The sequence below is a fragment of the Tachypleus tridentatus genome, chromosome 5 (assembly GCF_004210375.1).
Source record: "Tachypleus tridentatus isolate NWPU-2018 chromosome 5, ASM421037v1, whole genome shotgun sequence".
NCBI lineage: Eukaryota > Metazoa > Arthropoda > Merostomata > Xiphosura > Limulidae > Tachypleus > Tachypleus tridentatus.
The window spans coordinates 28,058,922-28,079,341 of NC_134829.1; the positions used below are offsets into that span (position 1 = coordinate 28,058,922).

The window sequence follows — 20,420 nt, forward strand, 5'->3', positions numbered from 1 at the left end:
GAATTTAAAGTATAAAAATTTGTGAATCTGTATTTTGTGTTGTCTCTTGAAACTTTTGACTTGCAGCATATTCCGGTATTCGTCATTATTTTTAACTTGTCACATTTTGAATCTTTTCATATGATTTTTTTTTATTATCATCTTAGTTTGGAGAAACATGTTTGAAAAGTTTGCCAGATTTGATTAAATCCACCCTACCAACATTTGTTTATCCACTTCTATCACATCCCCAGCTAGATGTACGTGAAGGTGCCATTAAAGCCTTCTCGGTGTTTCTTCTTCGATCTGAATTTCAGGTAAATATTTAGTTTTTTTTATTTTTTGTAGAGAAAGTGTTTTTTTCTGAAATGAAAGTGAATTTAAAGTAAACTGTGTATTCTGACTGCAAAATATACCTTTCACTGTATATTGTGTTGTTCAGTTATAAATAATATATATATATATATATTACATATGATTATATATATGTATTTTTTATAACTTTTGAGTTATAATTTGATATAAGTACTAAAAAACATTGGTAAAAAAATCTCTAACATGTTTTACACATAAACTAATTTAACTTTCCAAAATGACTGAACATTGGACATAAAATATAAATGATTTGGTGTAATAAGAACAAAATAAGCACTATTTAACCTTTTAAGGCAGATTAGGAAAACTGCTCAAAAGAAAAGAAACTGCAAAGTTTCCTAAGCTTTTAAAATATCTTTCATGAAACATGAATATTTATTTTACTAGGAGTGTCAGCAAACTTTTACTCGTGTTTTGTCCAGTTTGGCTCTGGCCATGGAAACTAAAGACTCAAATTTATTGCCAAAGATTGGGAATCTTGATAGCTGTTTTAGTGACCCCTATCTTGTTCAAAGTTTACTGGGACTTGGAGTTTTTCTTGTGAAGGTAAGATTAGATTTTGTTTCAGAATTTCACTTCATTGATATGGATGAGCTCTCAGGTAATTACTATCCGTAAGATTAATGTACAAGTTTGTAAATAAAAACCTTCAGGTATATTTTCCATTGTCAAAGTAATATTTTGTTCTTGTATAATGTTTTATGAAGGTATAGTATTTCTGAGTGGCCTAAATTAAAGAAAGTTAGTGTCAGAGCTAGTCTTAAACAAAAATAGGGAAAGTAACAAGGATGTACCTTACATTTGGTTTTTATTTTCAGAATTTACCTTTGGAGCTTTTGTTGATGGAGTGGTCTGAGGTGTTTAGAATTTTTCTGGCTTACTTGTCTCATCCTGCATGTTCTGTTCGACAAGTAGCAAGTGAAATATTTAAGTTCCTAGGTCAGTTTTGTTTTTTGATATTTCTAGAAAGTCAAAAACAAACTTTTATGTTTAAAAAAATGAAATTTATATTTTATTTGGTTTTTTGTTTGTTTTGTACATGTATTAGAAGGTAGTAATTCTAATTTATCAGAGAAATTTTAAAGGATGGTTTGTTATGTGATAGTAAGTTTCAGAAAAGTATGATTGAAATTGTAACTGTAGAAATCAATCCAGTGACTATTTGTTGGTAGATCTTTAATCAATTACTTGGTAGATCATTAATCAATTAAACTACTAGTTTTTTAATACTAGGACTCTTATTTCAGTTTACAAAAACTAGAAGAGTTTTGAGGTTCTTCTAAACAGCTTACAAGATAAGGAACTAAGTGATTAGTGGTAAAAGTATGAAAGGGTGATGTAGTGTTCTGTGATGTTAGAAAATTTCTGAAGAATTAGAAAATAAGACTAGGCATATTTAAACTTTTGACTCTGTTTTTGTTGTAGCAACGAAGCTAGTGGGTCTGAAGACTGTTATAATACTTGAGACCAACATGCTCTTGGTGGAGGCTGTCTGTGATGTTATTCATAGATAAGTTTGGTCTGATGGTGTTTCTCCAGGAGTCTCTGAGGTTGCCCTTGTGGGCATTCCTGAACATTCTGGAGAAAAATTAGATTTGCTTTTTCAATTATCTCCTTTCACTATCAGGTTCTCAGGAAACTGATTTAGATTATCCACCTCTTGTTCTTTCTCTTCAGTTGGCACATTGAGTGTGTGATGTTTTGGGACTTTCCCCATTTGCTTTTGAGTCTGCACCATCCTTGTTAGTGGTAATATCTGAGGTTGTATACTCAACTCTTCATCCATCCTTGATATTGCAGTTCCTACTAAAACTTTTACTGCTCAGTTTTGTGAAGGGACAGCTATGTCTTGTTCATAGTGTTTATCTGAACAACATACTTTAACCTACTACTTTCATGTGGAAGCATATTTAAACTCTCAGAGAATAGACCAGCTTTTGGGTACGTGGGGTTTCAGAATGGAGTCTATGGTCAACTTGTATAGATCATGATTTTCTACAATTCATCTTACCCTCACTTCAGTGCTGTGATATTTATCATCCTACGCCTTTTTTTGGAAATGTCTTGGAAATCATATCAATTTGATGATGAGTTGGGACCATTGTTAGCATCCACTTTGGTTTGAGTGTCAGCTTCTGTACTTTCCCTACTCTCTTGGCTGATATATTGTTAATATTTGTTGAATAGAAATGAGTTGCTGGAAGGCATTCATCTACTAACTGCTACCCTCCATGTGTGTTATGTAAGGCCCCTTTTCTGACTCTCAATTTTTGCAGGTATTTAAGGGCTGATGTCACTTATCTGCATTCATCCTGTCATCAATGGCTATCAGAGTTTTGTTGACTGAACTGGGTCAGTGGCGAGAATCATTTCGTTTCTTTTTAGGTTTTATTCCCATCTGTTTGTTATGCCCAAGAAGGTAGAAGATCAGTGCCTGATCTCTTATATTTCTAATATAAACAAATTCTTAGATCCTCCAAAGTGCCAGTGGAACCATTACTTATTCTGTGGTGGTATTTATTGCTAGGACTATGAATGACTGAGTTCGATGTCACCATTGCCCACCTGCATATTCCCATAATGGATTCCTCTCACCATTATCTGCGTTTTGTGTATGACGGTAAGGGTCTGTACTTCAGGCTAGCATTAACTCCATGTGTGTTATGCCTGACTGTACTAATTTTTCTCGCTACATCTATTCCCCAGGCCTTTGCATACACCATTATATGGTCCAGTGGCTACTGCTAGCATCACCTTGTTAGTTGGTGGAATGTTACATCCATATATTGCTTTCCAAAGTAACCAATGCAGGAATTCTTATCAGAGCTGAGAAACCTCTTCTTACTCCAACAATATATTGTCAATATGAGTGTCATTCTAAACATGTATCCCAGTTAAATTTGGCTGTCTCACATCAAGCTTCACGCTATAGCACAGGCAGTTTGATTCTTACTCATATCTTCTTCTCCCACAGCAAAGATGGTTCTTTCTCTTTTAAGGAGATGAACATCATGTAAATCATTCATTCCTTTTGGACAAGTGCACATGAGACCCCTTTGGTGTTCTCTACATGATCAGTGATTCATGAACAACAATCCACTGGTTTTCTCAGTCTTGTTATTCAGGATCAACATATGCAATCTTGAGTGGTAGTTAGATCAGAAGAATACTGTGTTCAGTGTTCCTCTGCTACCTTCTCATCCAGTGATCCATCTTTTCATGGATGTATTGTTTCAAGAATGGGGTGTGTATCTCAATGGTCAGGACTTCTAGTGTCTTTGGACAGACAATGAGGCTTCCTTCCACATCAGTGTTTTAGAACTTCTTGCTGTTAAGAGGGTGATGTCTCAAGGTTTGGAATTATGAAGGGGCAAAGTCATCATAATGACATCATAATCACAATGTTTTAAAACCTTGCATCATCCACATTGGACCCACTCCCATCATATCATCCACTAGCTTCTCATGTTTTGGAGATGATGAAATTAATGGTAGAGTAATTTTTTTCAACCTAACAGGATTCTCTTGGTGGAATAGGTATGTCATCCCAGGTTCTTCTATTAGATTTACTCTTGTTTTGGGACACTGATGAGTGATGTGTTTGCTATTCAATGGAATATTCAACTACAAGCATTTTGGTTTCTAGTACCTCACCCTTGGACATTAACTATAGATGCATTGAGTCAGGACTGGACTGGATTGCACTTATATGCCTACTAATTGATTTGCTGTTACTCAGTGTTCTAGAAATGATTTGTTCAATCCTTGTTAGGATGGCTGGCTCAACCTGAGTTTCCACTTCTGCAGTACTTTCAGGAGAGACTATCTTTTCCACTTCCTCTTTGTTCATATCTATTGAGACAGACAAGATTTGATATTTTCCATTCCTCTATATCAGAGCTCATGTTTCATGCATTTAGGTTTAACTTCTAAGGTTGCCATATGCCTTTCTCATCCTCTACGTTTTCCTGCATTTTATCTCTGGAAATGGCACACATGTTGACAACGATGTATTGAGAGGAAGTTGAACCTGTTTTGTTCAGATGTGCCAGTCATAGATCTTTGACAAGAGTTTTTCATCTTCCACAGTCTTCTTGCATAAGATGGCCTTATCATACACCTTAATACTCTTGAAGAGATGGAAATTCTTTGAGTTGCTAGTGCTTCCCATTCTCCTCAGGTCATTTTGGGTTGTTCTTCCTGAATAACCATTTCAATCACCTAACTAGGATAAGATGATGATGTTACATGCTCTTTCTCAACATCTGTTTGAGCCTTTAGCTTCATGTATCATATGTCACCCTTCTCTTAAAGTTTATATTTTGTTGCTGCTAGCCTGTAGATATTGCTGATTGGAATTTTTGTATTGCATATGCACTTCGTCATTAAACCTATGTCCTTCTATACCCAGATGGGTCCTTCTTACCTAAAAAACTGGCAGCTAAGGAAGGAGGTCAACCATTTTCACTGATTCATCTGAATGTTATTTCTTACCTCTATAACCAATTGGATCCCAATCATTTGTAATGTCAAGTGAGGACCTAGAGGTGGTAGGTTGCCTGTATTAAAGATTTTAGAAGTGCTAGACAACAATTTTTTTATTCATTGTGCCCCTTTAGTTTCCTGGGATTCATCCCCAGTTATTTTGATGGGGTACAACAGCTGATCCACATTGCTTATTCTGGGCTTTCTCTAGAGGCAAGGAGATTTTTGAGAGACACATTTCATCAGATTTATCCCATTTCTGTGTTCTTAGTTCCCACATTGAATTGCCTGCTGGAGGACATTGTTCAGGTTGGTTTGTGGACCCCCCCCCCAATACTTTTGTCTCACATTAATTGTATGATATAGCAGTATCTTCCTCTAAGTGATTTTGACTACCCCCTCTAGCTATATTAACCAAATGCTCTAGATTATACAGAAGGGTGAATATATTTATTACTAATTTTCACTCTTCTTTCCTTTCTTCTTACCTCTTTTTACACATGATTCTACTCTGTGGCAAGTGTAGAGTTAGTTGTACTTTTATCAAACCAAATATACACTAGCAATCACTAACACAATATACTTTATCTAGGTTGCAAGAGGCACTGTAGAAATGAGAGGTTCCATAAGAACGCTTAAAGTCAGATTGAGTGGTATAACTGTACCATGCTGGACTGACACTCATACACTATCATGAGTAAAGCATAAAGGGATCCTGCCTGTTTCTGTCATCAATAAGTCTAAATAATTCAAAGTTGGTGTGCTTTTAAAAATTTAGGGAATTTAGTTCACCACTTGCACTGTTTTCAGAGCATTATTCCTTGGGACTATCAAATGGATATTTTACTAGTGGGGTTAGAGAGTTCTTACCACACTTGGTTTCCAGTCATTGGGGTGGTGGACAGATGTTATTCCTCCAAAGTGTTAGACTGAATTTCCTTCACTCTTGAAGAGAGGGTAAAGATGGGGACCCTTCTATTCATATGTAGGTAGGAGAGGGACCAACCTACGTGGAAGCCTATTTATAATACCAGTTCAGATTTGACACTCAGCTATCTGATTGGGTTGAGTGTGGCCATCCTTGTTTTTTATCAGTATTGATTCAGTACATTATTCATGGAAAAGGGTCCATTGTCACCTTGTAATTCTGAATGCAGAGTGGTCCCATCCTGGGTCATTGGATGAACATCATTCTTTCATGCCTTTTTGGTAATTCAAGGGGCAAGTGGAATTTACCTTGCCCATGTGGTTGAATGATTTCATAATTCCAGACCAAATGAGTTATGATGAATATGGGATCCTATTATTCTGAGTTTGGGGGTGTTGCCTTTTGGACTTCTTTAGGTTGAGGAGATAATTTGTCTGTTTTGGTGGTGTTTGCTTTGGTGGTTTGGAATGCAACACTGTATAACAACAGGCTGGGATCCACTCACAAATATATCTATTATAGTCCAAATGCTTTAGCCACTAATATGAGATTTAGAGCCATTGTCCTGTAATTCCAACCCATAGCAATGGGACCTCAGCTACCTGGTTGAGGCCTGTCTTATAGGGATGGTGGATCATGTTAAATTCCACCCACTGTGCATGGTTTAAGTTATGGGTGAAGCACATATCCATTCAGGATGTAATGCAGGTTTTACTCTTCTGTTGGCATGCCACAAACTGTGAAGATGTATTCTGTAGGGATAATTCTGTCACTAGCCTCTCCATGTTACCAATGTGGAATTGTAGGTGTTGTGTGAGTGGAGGTAAGTATGATTTGGATGATACCATTTTCTTAAATCAAAAATGTACTGATGATGATATTTACCTCCCCATTAAAAACCAATATTATAGTCTGTAGATTGGGTCAGTCTCAAAAAAAGTGAGAATATTATCTGAAGGAGGTGCTTTTACAGTACTGTGCAAAAGTGTTAGGATAAGAGATTAATTAATCCATGATTTATAGAATATAAATTTCAACACTATAGTAATGCTTCATTGAGCCCTGTTGACAAGTGAATGAGCCAGGATGATATCATGTATCATTCTTTAGAAATCCCATGTAATTTTACCAAGGGCATGTCATAAGGGTGCTGATCAAATTTAGAGTCTGAAATATCTGCCATGCAGTGTCTTGACTATATAGAAAGAAGCTAGCAATGAACTAGCATATAGTACCAATAAATGCTAAAAGAAATCAGTGTAATAACACTCCACTGGTAAACCTTGATAAAAACAGTATTTAACAATGTATATATTTTGTGGTCATATCATGGCCCAAAAAACAAAGAGAATTCTCAGTAGAGCAGAGAGTTTCCATAAAACTTTTACATAATGCTGGATTATTTCAGATTTGAAATATTTGCTTTAAGATGTAGGTTGTATGACCAGCAGAAGAAAGGTGAAAAATACCTTAATGCTTAGCACCTACCATGAAGCATGGGGGAGACAGTGTGATGGCTTGGGGGGTGTTTTTTTTCTGAGACAATGGGAAATGGATGGAATAATAAGCAAGCACAAGTACCATCAAATACTGATCCATCATGGTATACCCAGTGGTTTGTATATTGGTAAAGGATTCTACGATCAAGAAAAAGATAATGACCCCAAACACTCATTTGACCTATGCAGAAATTACGTAGTTAAGAAAGAAGCTGCTAAAGTTATTCAGATAATGCAATGGTCCCTACAGATCCTCAGTTTTAACCCAGTTGAGTAGATCTGACATTTGATATATCAGAAACTTGACAAATCAAAAGTTTCTTCCAAACAAACTTTATGGGAGTGTATTAGAGATATTGGGAGTAAAATCCCAAAGGACACTTTGATTAAATGTGTTGCAATGATGCTTGAAAGACTGTCTGCAGTTATTAGAACAAAAGTGTGTGGGGGGATACACAAAATACTAACTGTTTGCTGAACTCAAGTGCTTCTATTGAGCTTTTGTTGTACTGAGTATGAAGATAAATAAATTTTTGATGTTTCACCTGTTATTTACTTTCCGATGTGTTTTGAAAGTAGTCTAAAATCTAATTTTTGGCTTTGTCCTAACACCTTTGCACAGTAATTTATGTAGTACCAAGATAGATGGTGCACTGATGCAGGAAGAGGGTGTCATGAGACAGATAATACAGAGGGCAATTAAGTGGGGAATAAAAGAGTGAAACAAATTAGAAAAAATCAGATCAGTACTTAGATGGTCAAAGGAAATAAACCCTAGCTGTTATTTGTGAAGAGGTAAGTGTTAATGGAAATATATTTTTGATTTAAGAAAATCTTAACTTTGAGAATCTAGATTTAAATGCAATTTAAGGGTTCTTGTTATTAGTTACAGATGTGTATAGACAATTAACAATTTATGATTGTTGTCACTATTTCTCTTGGGTGGGTCATATGGTCCACCTAAACCACCTTGTGTTCATTCCTGCTCATGTGTTTTTAGTGTTGTAATATTTAAAAGTAATTATTTTTTAACATATTTCAGTAAGCAAAGATACCACATGTCCTATTGTGCTGAAGCTAGTACTTCAAGGATTGGCTGCTGATTGGGCAGTGGACATTGGCAGACTTCTGACATTAGAAACTAACTGTGATACTGTTGAAAACTCCCAAAAGAGTAATGTCAAGAATTCAAGTAACCATTTGATATTTCATACTTGGTGTGATATAAATATCAATTAAATCATTACCATTATTTGAACTCATCTTATTGGGATAACACTAGGAAATGTTTACTAAAATAATGGTGGTATTTTAAAGGTACAGAGTAGGATTTATCAAAAGAATGTTTTACTGGATTATCTACTGATGTTCCAGCTTATTCAGATTATGGTAGTTTTAAATTTCAGTGTTCACTGTGTTATCTAAATCCCAGTTCTGTGGTATTTTATTTTTATCACATATTTCACATTTTTGCTTTAAGAAAAGTATACAAGGTCACTGAATATAATGTGATATTTTTCAAACTTAAATCACAAAAAGACAATTTATGAACTTGCAGTTTGTGGTATGAGAAGGGCACATGTATGCAGCTTTTTATCAAACTAAATTAATTACACATAAAATAAGATGTTAGCAAATGTGATGACAGAGAAAGCTGTATTGCATCCTGTGGTTTGCAGAGACAAACATTATACAATAAAGTAGCTGCAAAGAGATGATCTCAAACAAGCATGGTGACCAAACATCATTCCTCAAACATGTTCCTCTGTTCTTCACATAATCTTGATAGTAGATTGATCTGGGGATGCTATGTGAACAGATCACCAGTGCAATAGCTACTGTGATGGTTGTTATGCTTGCCAAAATATGGAAAGAAATCTTATACTGACTCTGTTATTAAGGCTAAAAAGAGAGCATGTGTATTAATGGCAAATTGTGTGCGACAAGAAATTGCATTTGTGGAATCCCCATCCAAAACAAGCCTTTAGTTTAATTATATCTCTTCAGATTGATATAATTATATCTCTTCAGATTGATATACTGATTCTTTTTCTTTCTTCCTCCAAACATTTTTCAGTTGACCATCATTCCTTCATTTCTTAGGGGATTGACTTAAAACTTGTTAAGGTTGTACTTTGGTCCACTATTCCTAGACTTTTTTTTTTGTTATTTAAGCCTTTTTAAGGATTTTATGAAGTTAAAACTAGAAAACGCCCAAATGTCTATATTTTGGGTTTCCATGCCTACAGCAATCAATATAAAAATTGGTACAAATATAAGTTTTCATGCTCTTAAAACACTGACATAGAAAATAAAAAGTTGGATTTACCTATTTTGAGTCTTTTTAAGGGGGTCAGAGCTAAAAAAAAATTTTTTCTATTAATTGGCCATATTCTAACAAATTTATATAGGTTTTGGTAAGTAGATACATTTCTACAGGCTCCACACATTGATAAACAAAAATGTTGGATTTGTGCATTTTGTAGCAATTATAGGGGAGTTAACATGTCACAAAAAACATAATTTAGGACATTTTGATAATTACTTTACAGTATTTTGGCATTTTATGGCAACTTTAAATAGGATTTAGTACAGAGATACCTTTTCTTCAGGTCCCATACATATACACACAAAGATGGGGTATATGTCATTTGTGGTAGGTTTTTAGAGGTCACCAATCAGAGATACAGTCAGCTTTAGGATTTTTGTCTTTTTATAAATTTTTCAGCAAGGATAGCCCAATTTAAGGTTTTGTGAACTTTTCTATGTTTTCAACCAACTTATGTAGGATTTGATACAAAGATATCTTCTTGCAGGTCCCCAACAGTGATATAGACAGTTTTTGATTTTTGTTTGTTTTTACAAATTTTCTGATGTGTGCCAGCAGATGTTGGCCTTTTTAATTTTCACAGTCATGGTTTAAAGTACATACTTGTTTCTACCATCCACTACAAACATTAAGTTTTTGTAGCATGTCACATAACTTTTGGATATACTGTTTATGTTTTAACAAAGACAAGAATTCAATTACTTAATTTTTATGCTTTTTTAAATTTTATAATAAAATTAAAGTTTATTTTTGAAATTTATCTTGGCATACAATGAAATATTTTTAATTTGTGCTGAGTAAATATAATGAAGGTAGTTTGTGTTGAGAAAATAAACTAATTAACAATGAATTTTGCAGACATGCTATTATTGTTGAAATGTTAGTTATTTGTTTGAGTTACTTTGATAGAAAAAGATTGAATCTTTACAAAATTATTAACTGGCCTGTTTTGTCATTAGGTTTCACACCAGCGTGGGAATGGAAGGAAGGAAGACTCCTTGCTTATGAGTTAATTTTGCACTTCATCCTTCAGAATCATTTAGCATACACTTTTGGACCAAGCAGCCTACAGTTTAGTGGACTGGATGGAAGAGAGTGAGTTTTATTTTTGCACAAGCAAAATTACTTGTTCCCGGTGATGGGCAAAGTTTAATTTAATCTATCAGTTTAAATTATTTCATGGACTTTTTAGAAAGATTTATTGTGCTGCACTCTTGGTTTCAATCAGAGTCAAAGCTCTGAGCTACTTATACCATCCACTATGAAAAATAATTGTTGAGCATTTCATTCATGTTAAGAGCTACTTAACAATAACGTATTTTGAGTTATATCACATTTTCTGGTTTAAACTATCATTGTATACTTTTTTTATTATCAGAAACTGTAATTATTGTCCAAACCTTGTTTAGGTCCAGCTGTTCTCAACTTCAACCACAGAGAAGACACAGTTTGGTCCCATCTAAAAGTCTCCAGATTGCTGCAGGACTAGGAAGTGAGGGAAGAACGACTCCCATCGGTTTAAATACCATCCTGAGACAAGAGTAATTAAATATTTGACATTTGTCCTTCTCATTTCTATGTTTTCATTTTTTATATAACATTAACTTGTAAATTTAGTGTTTTCTGGGTAAAGCACTAACTTTGTTTCTTTTCAAAGACAGAAATTAGAAATTAACTCACTTTCATTTTTTTTGTTTATTTTAATGTTCTGCAATTTGAAATAACTAGTATATCACTACAAAATAGAATGTGTATGTGATGATTTAGTAGTAGAACAAAGAAATTTGGTCTATTGATGATGTTAGAAACAAAATTCCAATTGACAATTTTATGTTAAAAATGTATTGGGAGTCCTAATAACATTTAAATTTTTTCACTCTACACCTTGAATAGTATTTCATAAATTATAATTCATGTTCAAAATATGAGCTGTTCGTTGATTGGTTTACAGATTCTACTTCAATTAAATATAAACATCACCCATTTCAGTCATCTCGATTAAAAAATTTATTGGTACATTTTGGACATTACATAAAAAGAAAGTCAGGAACAAGTCATGGGATAACAATTTGTCTTTCAGACAATTTTTTCATATCTTGAATTTTTTAAATATGAATGTATTAAAATTAAGCATAATTATGTGTGCAATTGGTTTGTAGTTGCCCTACTGAATGGGTTTTTGAATAGTAAGTTGATTAAACTTATTTTTAGTAGTAGAGTATGCTGCTAACATGACACTACTTGTAGATGTTTTCTTGTTCGTGAATTTATCCTGATGAATTGCAAAAGTGATTTGACGATAGGGTACGGTTTGTCATTTAGAAATGTTATATTATTTATATGAGGTGATAATGAATCATTTTTGTTCCATGGTTTGTCCTTTGTTTCTAAAGTGATACTAATAGCACATTTTATCCTAATTCTTTGTGAACCTGACGATGACTGAAGAAGGTCGAAACGTTGTTCGCTCTTCTATGTAAAATATTTTCTCAACCCAAACGAGCCGTTTTTTCATATAAATAGCACATTTTGTTTCTCAAGATAGTGTTTATCCGTCATCTATTAGAAAAAAAATGCCTATGTTTTACTTATTTTTTTTCTAAATAGAGATATGCTTCATCTTTCAGATGACATGATTTTATAGGAAACTGTAAAATTTTCTTCATGTGTGAAACAATGTTAGTTTAGTAACTCCTTACTGCTTCTCATATTATTACATGTTCCTTATGTTTTCAAAGTAAAAAAAAATCCTTTCTATTTTATTCCTTTTTTTATTACTTCTTGGAAAATGAAATTGTTTTAACTGAAGATGACTCCTACCCTGTTAAAATTTATATTTGTGTCCCTTTCTCCTACTCTTCTTACTGTTAAATATGAAAAACACATCTTGTATCAACATTATTTGTTAAATACCTTAATAAGATTCCCCTAACTCTTCTTTTTTCAAGAGAAAATAATGTAAGAGATTTTAGCCCTTGTCATATGACAACCTCTCCATCCCACACATCATTATAGTAACCCTTCTCTGAACCCTTTCCAACAATTTGATGTCTTTCTTAAGGTAATGAGCCCAAAACTGAACACAAGACTCCAAATGTGGCCTAAACAGTGAAAATTTAAACTCTCTTAACTTGTATTCAGCATTTCTGTAGATACAACTTAATATTCTATTTGCCCTACCTCTGGCAATAGCACATTGCTTGGATGGTTTTTGTGACCAATCAACTATTACAGCAAGATCCATTTTCTACATATCTTTGTCAAAGCTATTCCCATTCAGATTATACTTATAATTGAAGTTATGATAACCTATATCCATTATCTTACATTTATTATAATTAAAATCCATCTGCTATTTATTTGCTCAACTCGTAATTGGTTTAAACACTTTTGTAAATTAGCAGTCTCCTCTTCTCAGCTAACAACACCCAAGATCTTAATATGATCTGCAAATTTAAGTAATTTATTGACTATTCTTTCATCTAGGTCATTGATGCAAACCAAAAAGAGCAAAGGTTCTGAGACTGAACCATGAGGTACCCCATTTGTGATATTAATCCAGTTTGACTGAACTAAATTTGTAACAACTTTCTGCTTTCTTCCATCAAGCCACTTTTCTATCACATTTGCTAACTTATTTTCCACACATATAGAGATAATTTTTTTACAAGCCTTTTATGTTGCATCTTGTAAAATGCTTTCAGAAAATTCGGATACACAAAATCTACATGTTTACCCTAAGCAGTAACTTTTGCAAAGAATGTTAAAAGAATAGTAAGGCAAAGTTTTCCTTAATGAAACCATGTTGAGTATCCAATAAAATTTTAAACTTTGTTAAATTACTTTGCAAAGCATTTTTTATAGACTTTCTGAAATGCTTCCCACAACTGATGTAAGACTAATGAGTCTGTAATTATTGGAAAAATGTTTACTGGTACCTGCCCACTATTCAAGGACTGACAAAAAAAATAGTAGTAAATGGTTCACATATCCAGGCTATGGGAAATATTATCCAGCTCAGAAGCCTTATCATTTTTTGAGCTTCCCAATTTTGTTCTTAACCAGCTCAGAATTAATGCATTGATCTTGTTTGATCTCCTTTCCATTTATCATCTGTTCAAGATGTGGAATACTGCTTAAATCTTTGTTAGTAAAGAAAAAGCAAAAGTTAATAAACCAACTATTTCATAATCATCAGATACTAGCCTTCCTTTATTATCCACCAAGGTTACTACCCTTCTAAAATTTAGTTTATCCTTAATGCATTTAAAGGAATTGTTGTTGTTCATTTTTACATTTTCAGCCAACCTTTTCTCCTACACCCTTTTTGGTGTCCTAATTTTCTGTTTCACCAACTTTCTTTACCTTCAATAATCTTCTGAATTTCCTGTTATACCAATCAGTTTAAATTTGTTAATTTTCTTTGATTTGTTCTGTTAAACTCTTTGTTTAGCAAACCTGTTTTATTTACTTACAGTGACCTTTTTCTTTCTATAAGGAATATGTTTACCTTGAATATTTAAAAATTTATTTTTAAAAATCTTCCACATCTGATTAGTGTGTCCAAATAACTCAACTGCCCAATTCACAACAGATAGTTTTTGTGGCTTTTCTTCAAAACTTGCTTTTTTTGAGATTTTTAACCAACATATCATTATTTCTTATCTCCATGTACAGCAGAGCATCAATCCTGATAGAAAAATTATCACTTGCACCCAGGTATTCCCCATTTTCCCCCGTCTTGATCATTTCTGTATTTTAAGTTAACAACAAATCTAAAATAGCATTCTTTCTAGTAGGTTTTTTTTACTCATTGGTGAAGGAAGCTGACATGAACACTTTTCAAAAACATTTTTCCCTCTTTGTTTGACTGGACTCCAGCATTTCCTACTCTATATGCCTGAAATTAAAATCAACCATGATTATGACTATTAACAGCTGAAATCACAATCTTGTTGTAAAGTTTCTCACTGATTTCATCAGTATGACTTGCCCGTCTGTAAGAAATTCCCACTGGAAGTCTTTTCCCTTTATATTTACTTAATAGTAACCAAATGGATTAAATCACCTTGCTATTATCAACTTAACAAGACATAACTCTCATTTAACATATAAAACCATTCTCTCCCCCTCCCCCCTTAATGCTCTATCTATATTAAATAGCTTGTAACCCTGTGTTTCAAAGGAACTTGCATTATCAAAAGTATCTACGTTTAACCACATTTCATTTATTTCCATTATATCAAAATCCTCCACACCTACCAGTGCTCTAAAGTCAAACCATTTTATTTATTATAGTTCTAATATTGTAATAGTAATAATTAGGCCTATCCTTATAACTAATATAGTTTCTTATGTTATAGTTTTCCTGGCCATCACTACTGTCTAGTTCTAGTTTAAAACTTCCCTTAAAACTGTGTTAATAGCCTTAGCAAACAAGCCAGCCTTTACCCTATTTAAATGTAAACTATTCATTTCAAAAAGCTCCCATCTTCAACTGAACTGACTCCACAGTCCAACCAGCCAATCTGCTCATCCTTAAATATTAACTTGTGTGGAGCATTTAGCCCTGGTGACCTGCTTATTACTTTGTTCCCCCAGTTAATTACAATGTTCATGACATAATTAAGTTATAGCAAGTTTCTTTAAATGCCTTTATCAACCCTTTGTACTTATTAATTAGCTCTTCTGACCTACCTTTCCCTACATCAATAGATGTTAAATTTACCCCCAGACTATTCTATCCACGTCAACAAATCACTTATAACTTCTTTATCATCTACATCCTTCTGAATTTTTTGTTTTCCATCTTTTCAAAAGTTCCTCATCAGCAGAAGCCAAGTGCTGAAATTTGTTGCTCAACAGAATGTGGCTCATTATCACTAAATCCACTACATTTTTACTATAATATGACTTGTTCTAACTTCATGAAAGTTATTGTTAGCTGATTTATTCCTTGCATGTAAAAACTTAAGCATTGCCATTTAACATAGCCCACACTTCTCTTTATCTGTTGCCTCTGTTAACTTTTAAAACACCAATAAAGTAGTTTTAGAGTGTATTTATCCTGCTTTATGATTTACCAGAAAGTTGAAAGTACCATTACACAATCTATGTCAACATTTTTTGTAAAATATACACCACTATACTCTTAAGTTAATATTTTAACCATCTTACTTTTATTTACTAAAATTACTATATCTAGTTATTTTTGTGTTATTTCTGTAAGAAATCTGTAAGAGCTTAACTTTTCAACATTTTCCTTCTTCATTTGTGCCCTTGGTGATGAATAGTGCATGTTGTCATATCATCAGTAGGCTACCAAAATGGTATATTCAGTTTTTGTTTAATTTTAGAAAAAATATCATATCACATTGACAGAATTCTTAGGATACTTATAATTATTGCTTGGTCTGTGGTAGAACTTTGTGTTCCCTAGAATGTTTGTTCAATTATTGTATAATGAATATGTGTTAATAGCCTTTTGATAGTTATGAATATTCTCCTGATAGGAGTTAGATTAATTCTTCAGTGTCATGAAGCTTTAAAATAGATTAAATTATGTGCAATGTTCTAAGACTACCTATCAACATCTAAAAGAATGTAAATATAAATGTGTTTGATATAAATATTTTGTTATGATAAGAGAGTTTTAACTTCAGCTTTAGATAAAAGTGATTTAACTTTTTTTTAATATCTTGAGGAATGTGTCACTTCCTCTAAACTAGAAGTAATAAATTATTGTGTTGTGATAAAAGGAGAGTTTTTAAATGGCATAAACAATACTGATAATTTTTAATGAGTACTTGTAAAGTTATCATTCATAATAGATGATGATAGAATGGAGATTTGTAAAGGACATTTTTATTGTATTTCTCAGATGGATACATTACTTACACATACCACTTGGTTGTAAGTACATAAGGACATATATACTAGTTGATTGCAAGTACTTCATGATGATGAGAAACTCACTTGAAGTAAAAATGTATTTCAGGATGGCTGGTATGGGTAATGTGAAGATGACCTAAGAAGGTCAAAACATTGTTCTCATCTTTACTAGTAAAAGTGTTAATTCCAATACCAGCCATCTTGAGATGTATTGCAACTACTTGTCCATCATGACCACACTAATGGCTAGGTACTGTCCAATGGTTACCATGTCAAGCTGTAGATCAAAGGATTTGGGTTCAAGATCTGATGCTATTGAACACACACCATGCTTTCAGCTGCAAGTATATTCTAAAAATGACAGTCATTCCCATTACTCAGTCCAAAGGACTAAACAAAGCTCTTATAATGTTGAGTAAAGCTGGTTGGCTGGCTGTCTTCCCTTGAACAGTAGTTCAAAGTTATGGAGGGCTTTAGATAAATCCTAGAGAGACCTGTGACCTAGCTGTTTAGCCTAAGCATGTATAAGGTGCCATTTAGATCAAAAAGTGAATTCTACTTAACATGTAAAGTATGAGATTGTTTTTTTTTATTCTTGCAATAAAAAAGTTTGGAAACATATTACTAGTTGTAAAATTTCTTGTAGGAGATACTTGTGTAAATATTGACTGAATATCTATCAATTAATAGAACTAATCATAATGCTTTTGATGAAATCTGAGTAACATCACATTCTTTTATTCTGATAATATTAGATTTCCTTTATCTATATCCTGTTTTACGTTTAAATTTGATTCTTTTCTCTAGGAGCCCAAGGTTTAAGATCTCTAAAAGACAACAGTCAGAAACTTCATTCAATAAAACAAAGACAAGTTTCTCTGGAAACTTTGGTACTGCTTTGAAAAACTCTAAACAAGCCAGTGAGAAAAGGTTTTTACATTCATCTGTCATTCAACAGAATTCTGATGACTTGCATCCTCCAAATAGACAATATCAGCGAAGAACATCAGTATCACCCAACCTTTCTTTTCGATCGCCATTGTTTCAAGCTGAAGATTTATCCTTATTACTTCTTGCACGCCATGCAGATGGTATATTTGACTTGGATAAATATCTGCCATATAAGGTAAGAATGACATATAAACACATTCATAATACATATAATTATTTAGTCCATAAATACTTGGATAAAAATAGTAATGGACACAATATTATTATGTGTTTTAAAAAATCTATCTAGAGAATATTTTTCTTTTAAAAAGTCTTGCATTGCCATGGTTCAGAAGGTTAACAGTGGAAGTTTTTGTCATGAAGTACTATAACCCTTTGCTTTATTTGTATGAAGTGAAACAAGAGTTGTAACTGGTACAGTTTCAAAGTACATGTACCATATTTTATTTTGGCATATAGTTTCTTTATTTACAAATTCTTTCAGATTTTCTAGTTTTTGTTACTTTAAACTCTGTGTCCTTTTATTATCAGTAACCAAATGTGTATTTTGCTAAGATGTACTTAACATTTGTCTTTTTGTCAACTTGGGCATTTTTGCACCTAATATCTGATTTCTTGGCATTGCTTTCACGTAGGGTTTCAGATACGTATTTGGCTAATATGTTTCCAATCTGGATGATACTAGCAGTTTTATAACTAGTAATGCAACAGTAGCTTTTTATTCACTTGGTATATCTTTAAAAATTAAAGAAAAAACAAATGTTGTTAAATTTTTACTCATAAATTATACTTGTACACAAACCATGACAATTAGGTACAAATTATTAAAGTACCAGAGTTAAATGGCATGATGATATAAAAGTTAATGATTTTCTACATTGCTTAACTGTACAAGAAATTGTAATAAGCAAAGTATACAAATAATTGTATGTGTAGATTGACTGTCACAAGCCCCTTGGTGTCAAAATTATCACCTTGCATACCTTATACTGTAAGTCTGTGTTTAAAATGTTACATAAAAATGTATAATTTCAAAGCTTTAGTATGTCTGTTAAAATCTGTATCTTTTAATTATTTATGAGGCAGTTAATGACATTTAAATTAATTATAGCTTGTTTATTTTTTTGTCAAGAAACTCGAAACTTTTAAGACTCTCGATATGTTTTGCTTATTATGCAAAATTTAATTTTTCTCTTGTTCTCATAAGAAACCAAGGAATGTTGAAAGATTCAAATAACCTTTCCTGTTTTACTTGTGGAGTGAAATATGCATTGTTTATATTTGAAATTTAACTTATCATGGTTGCCATGCCATTTAAATGTACTTTAAGCTTTGTGATCAAATTGTAAAAAACAAAGGCAACCCATATTATATCAGATATTTTCTGCTGAGATTATTTGCTGAATAATTTGAGATCCTCCAGTTGTGTAAAAACAATCCAAATTTAGAAGAAAAACTTTGGAGATGAAAAATGGATTGGAGGAGCCAAACTACATAACTGTAACCCAATAATACAGTCTAAATAACTTCTTCTTTTGATTGTAAAAATATACTCATAGGTGAAATCTGTAAAATGCTTTACCAAGAACATAAACATAGAAGTAAAAGAAATTGTTTCACGTGTGGCATTTGTAGATACTGCTTACTTTTGGATTCATGCTCAAATAAAGTGAATCAGATTAATTGGAAATGTAGAAACAATGATGAAAGTGGAGGAAGAAGGGTAATGAGAAGGACAATTGCCCTGAGAGGTCAAAATTGAATTAGGGTAGAAGAAAGCAAGGCGTATCATATTGATTCTGGAGAAGGTGGAAATGCTGAAACCTCTAAAAACATTACTGCTATATACACCTGTTTCTTTTTTCATACATAATGGATTTCAAATCTGGAAAAAAGATTCTGAATAGTAGTGTCAAGTAGTTTATTTCTACAAATCAGCAAATTCTAGGACATAATATTTCAAACTTAAGTGCAATGCCTAGAGGGGTTGGTTTTTTGTGACCAATGGTCTTAATAACTATTGTAATCCTGCCATTCTAAATCATAAAGTACTTTCCAATTCATCGTGATGAAGGAATCTCTACCCTCTTTAAAGGATTTGGTTATCATCTAAATATAATGATTTGATAGGTATAAATTTTGAAATTATATAAGATGTAAAGTTTTATCAGTGGAGGAAATGATAAAAGTTGTTTTAATCATATACATGAATACACAACAGTAAATGTGGCAAACGTAATCTCCTACTGTATAAGTGACTTAAGTTAAAACGTGGATATATAATTACATTAAATACTTGTTTGGGAAGGCATTTAATTTTAAGACATTTTTATGGAATTTTAAATCACAGCTTGCTGCTAAATAAGGAAATAACCTTTAAAATATTGTACAGTTTTGTATAATTCTTCATTTTCCTCTGTGCTACTTAGTGTCTTTCAGTGTTCTAGGTTCGAAAGTATGGAGTATTTACTATTAATCAAAACAGAGGCCATATTTAAACTTTATTGAAGATTTATATATAACACGAGTACTATGATTTACAGTTATCAGGTGTGATGAAGTTGGAAAATCCTGGATATCCAAATATATGCAGTCCAAGAACATCATGTTATAGAAATTCAGAAACTAGTGCTATCAAAATGGAATCCAGTTGGTTGAAAAACATTCAGTGCCCTCCTCTGATTTCTGTTATAGCTTGCATACTGTTACAGACAGTAGAATGTTTGGGTGACGGACAGTGGGAGTTACAGAGAATGAGTCGTCAGGTACAATTGAACAGTAACACATAACATTGTTTTCTAGTTTTAGAGCTCATATTGTTGATAAGATCTTCAGATAATTGAGATTTTGTTCCACTCGCATACATAGCTGTTCTCTTTCACTGCTGCCCTCTATTTGCAAACTTTTTCATATGCCACAAGCCTTTCACTCTCATACACATCTTGATACACATGGTTTAACTGAGTTACATATGCAGATTATC

At 32.9% G+C, this 20,420-nt stretch overlaps 1 protein-coding gene across 3 annotated transcripts in view; it reads left to right on the forward strand.

Annotated features, from left to right (window-relative positions):
* Window positions 1-20,420, forward strand: part of LOC143250806 (uncharacterized) — a 57,177-nt gene that overhangs the window by 13,763 nt on the left and 22,994 nt on the right. The window contains exons 7-14 of one of the 3 annotated variants that reach the window (XM_076501828.1): window positions 147-296; window positions 742-900; window positions 1,173-1,293; window positions 8,309-8,440; window positions 10,555-10,690; window positions 11,005-11,136; window positions 17,294-17,612; window positions 19,981-20,202. In XM_076501828.1, coding sequence (XP_076357943.1) covers window positions 147-296; window positions 742-900; window positions 1,173-1,293; window positions 8,309-8,440; window positions 10,555-10,690; window positions 11,005-11,136; window positions 17,294-17,612; window positions 19,981-20,202 — 1,371 coding nt within the window. Of the gene's footprint in view, window positions 1-146; window positions 297-741; window positions 901-1,172; window positions 1,294-8,308; window positions 8,459-10,554; window positions 10,691-11,004; window positions 11,137-17,293; window positions 17,613-19,980; window positions 20,203-20,420 lie in introns of all 3 variants that reach the window. The other 2 variants (XM_076501827.1, XM_076501829.1) reach the window with 2 other exon arrangements.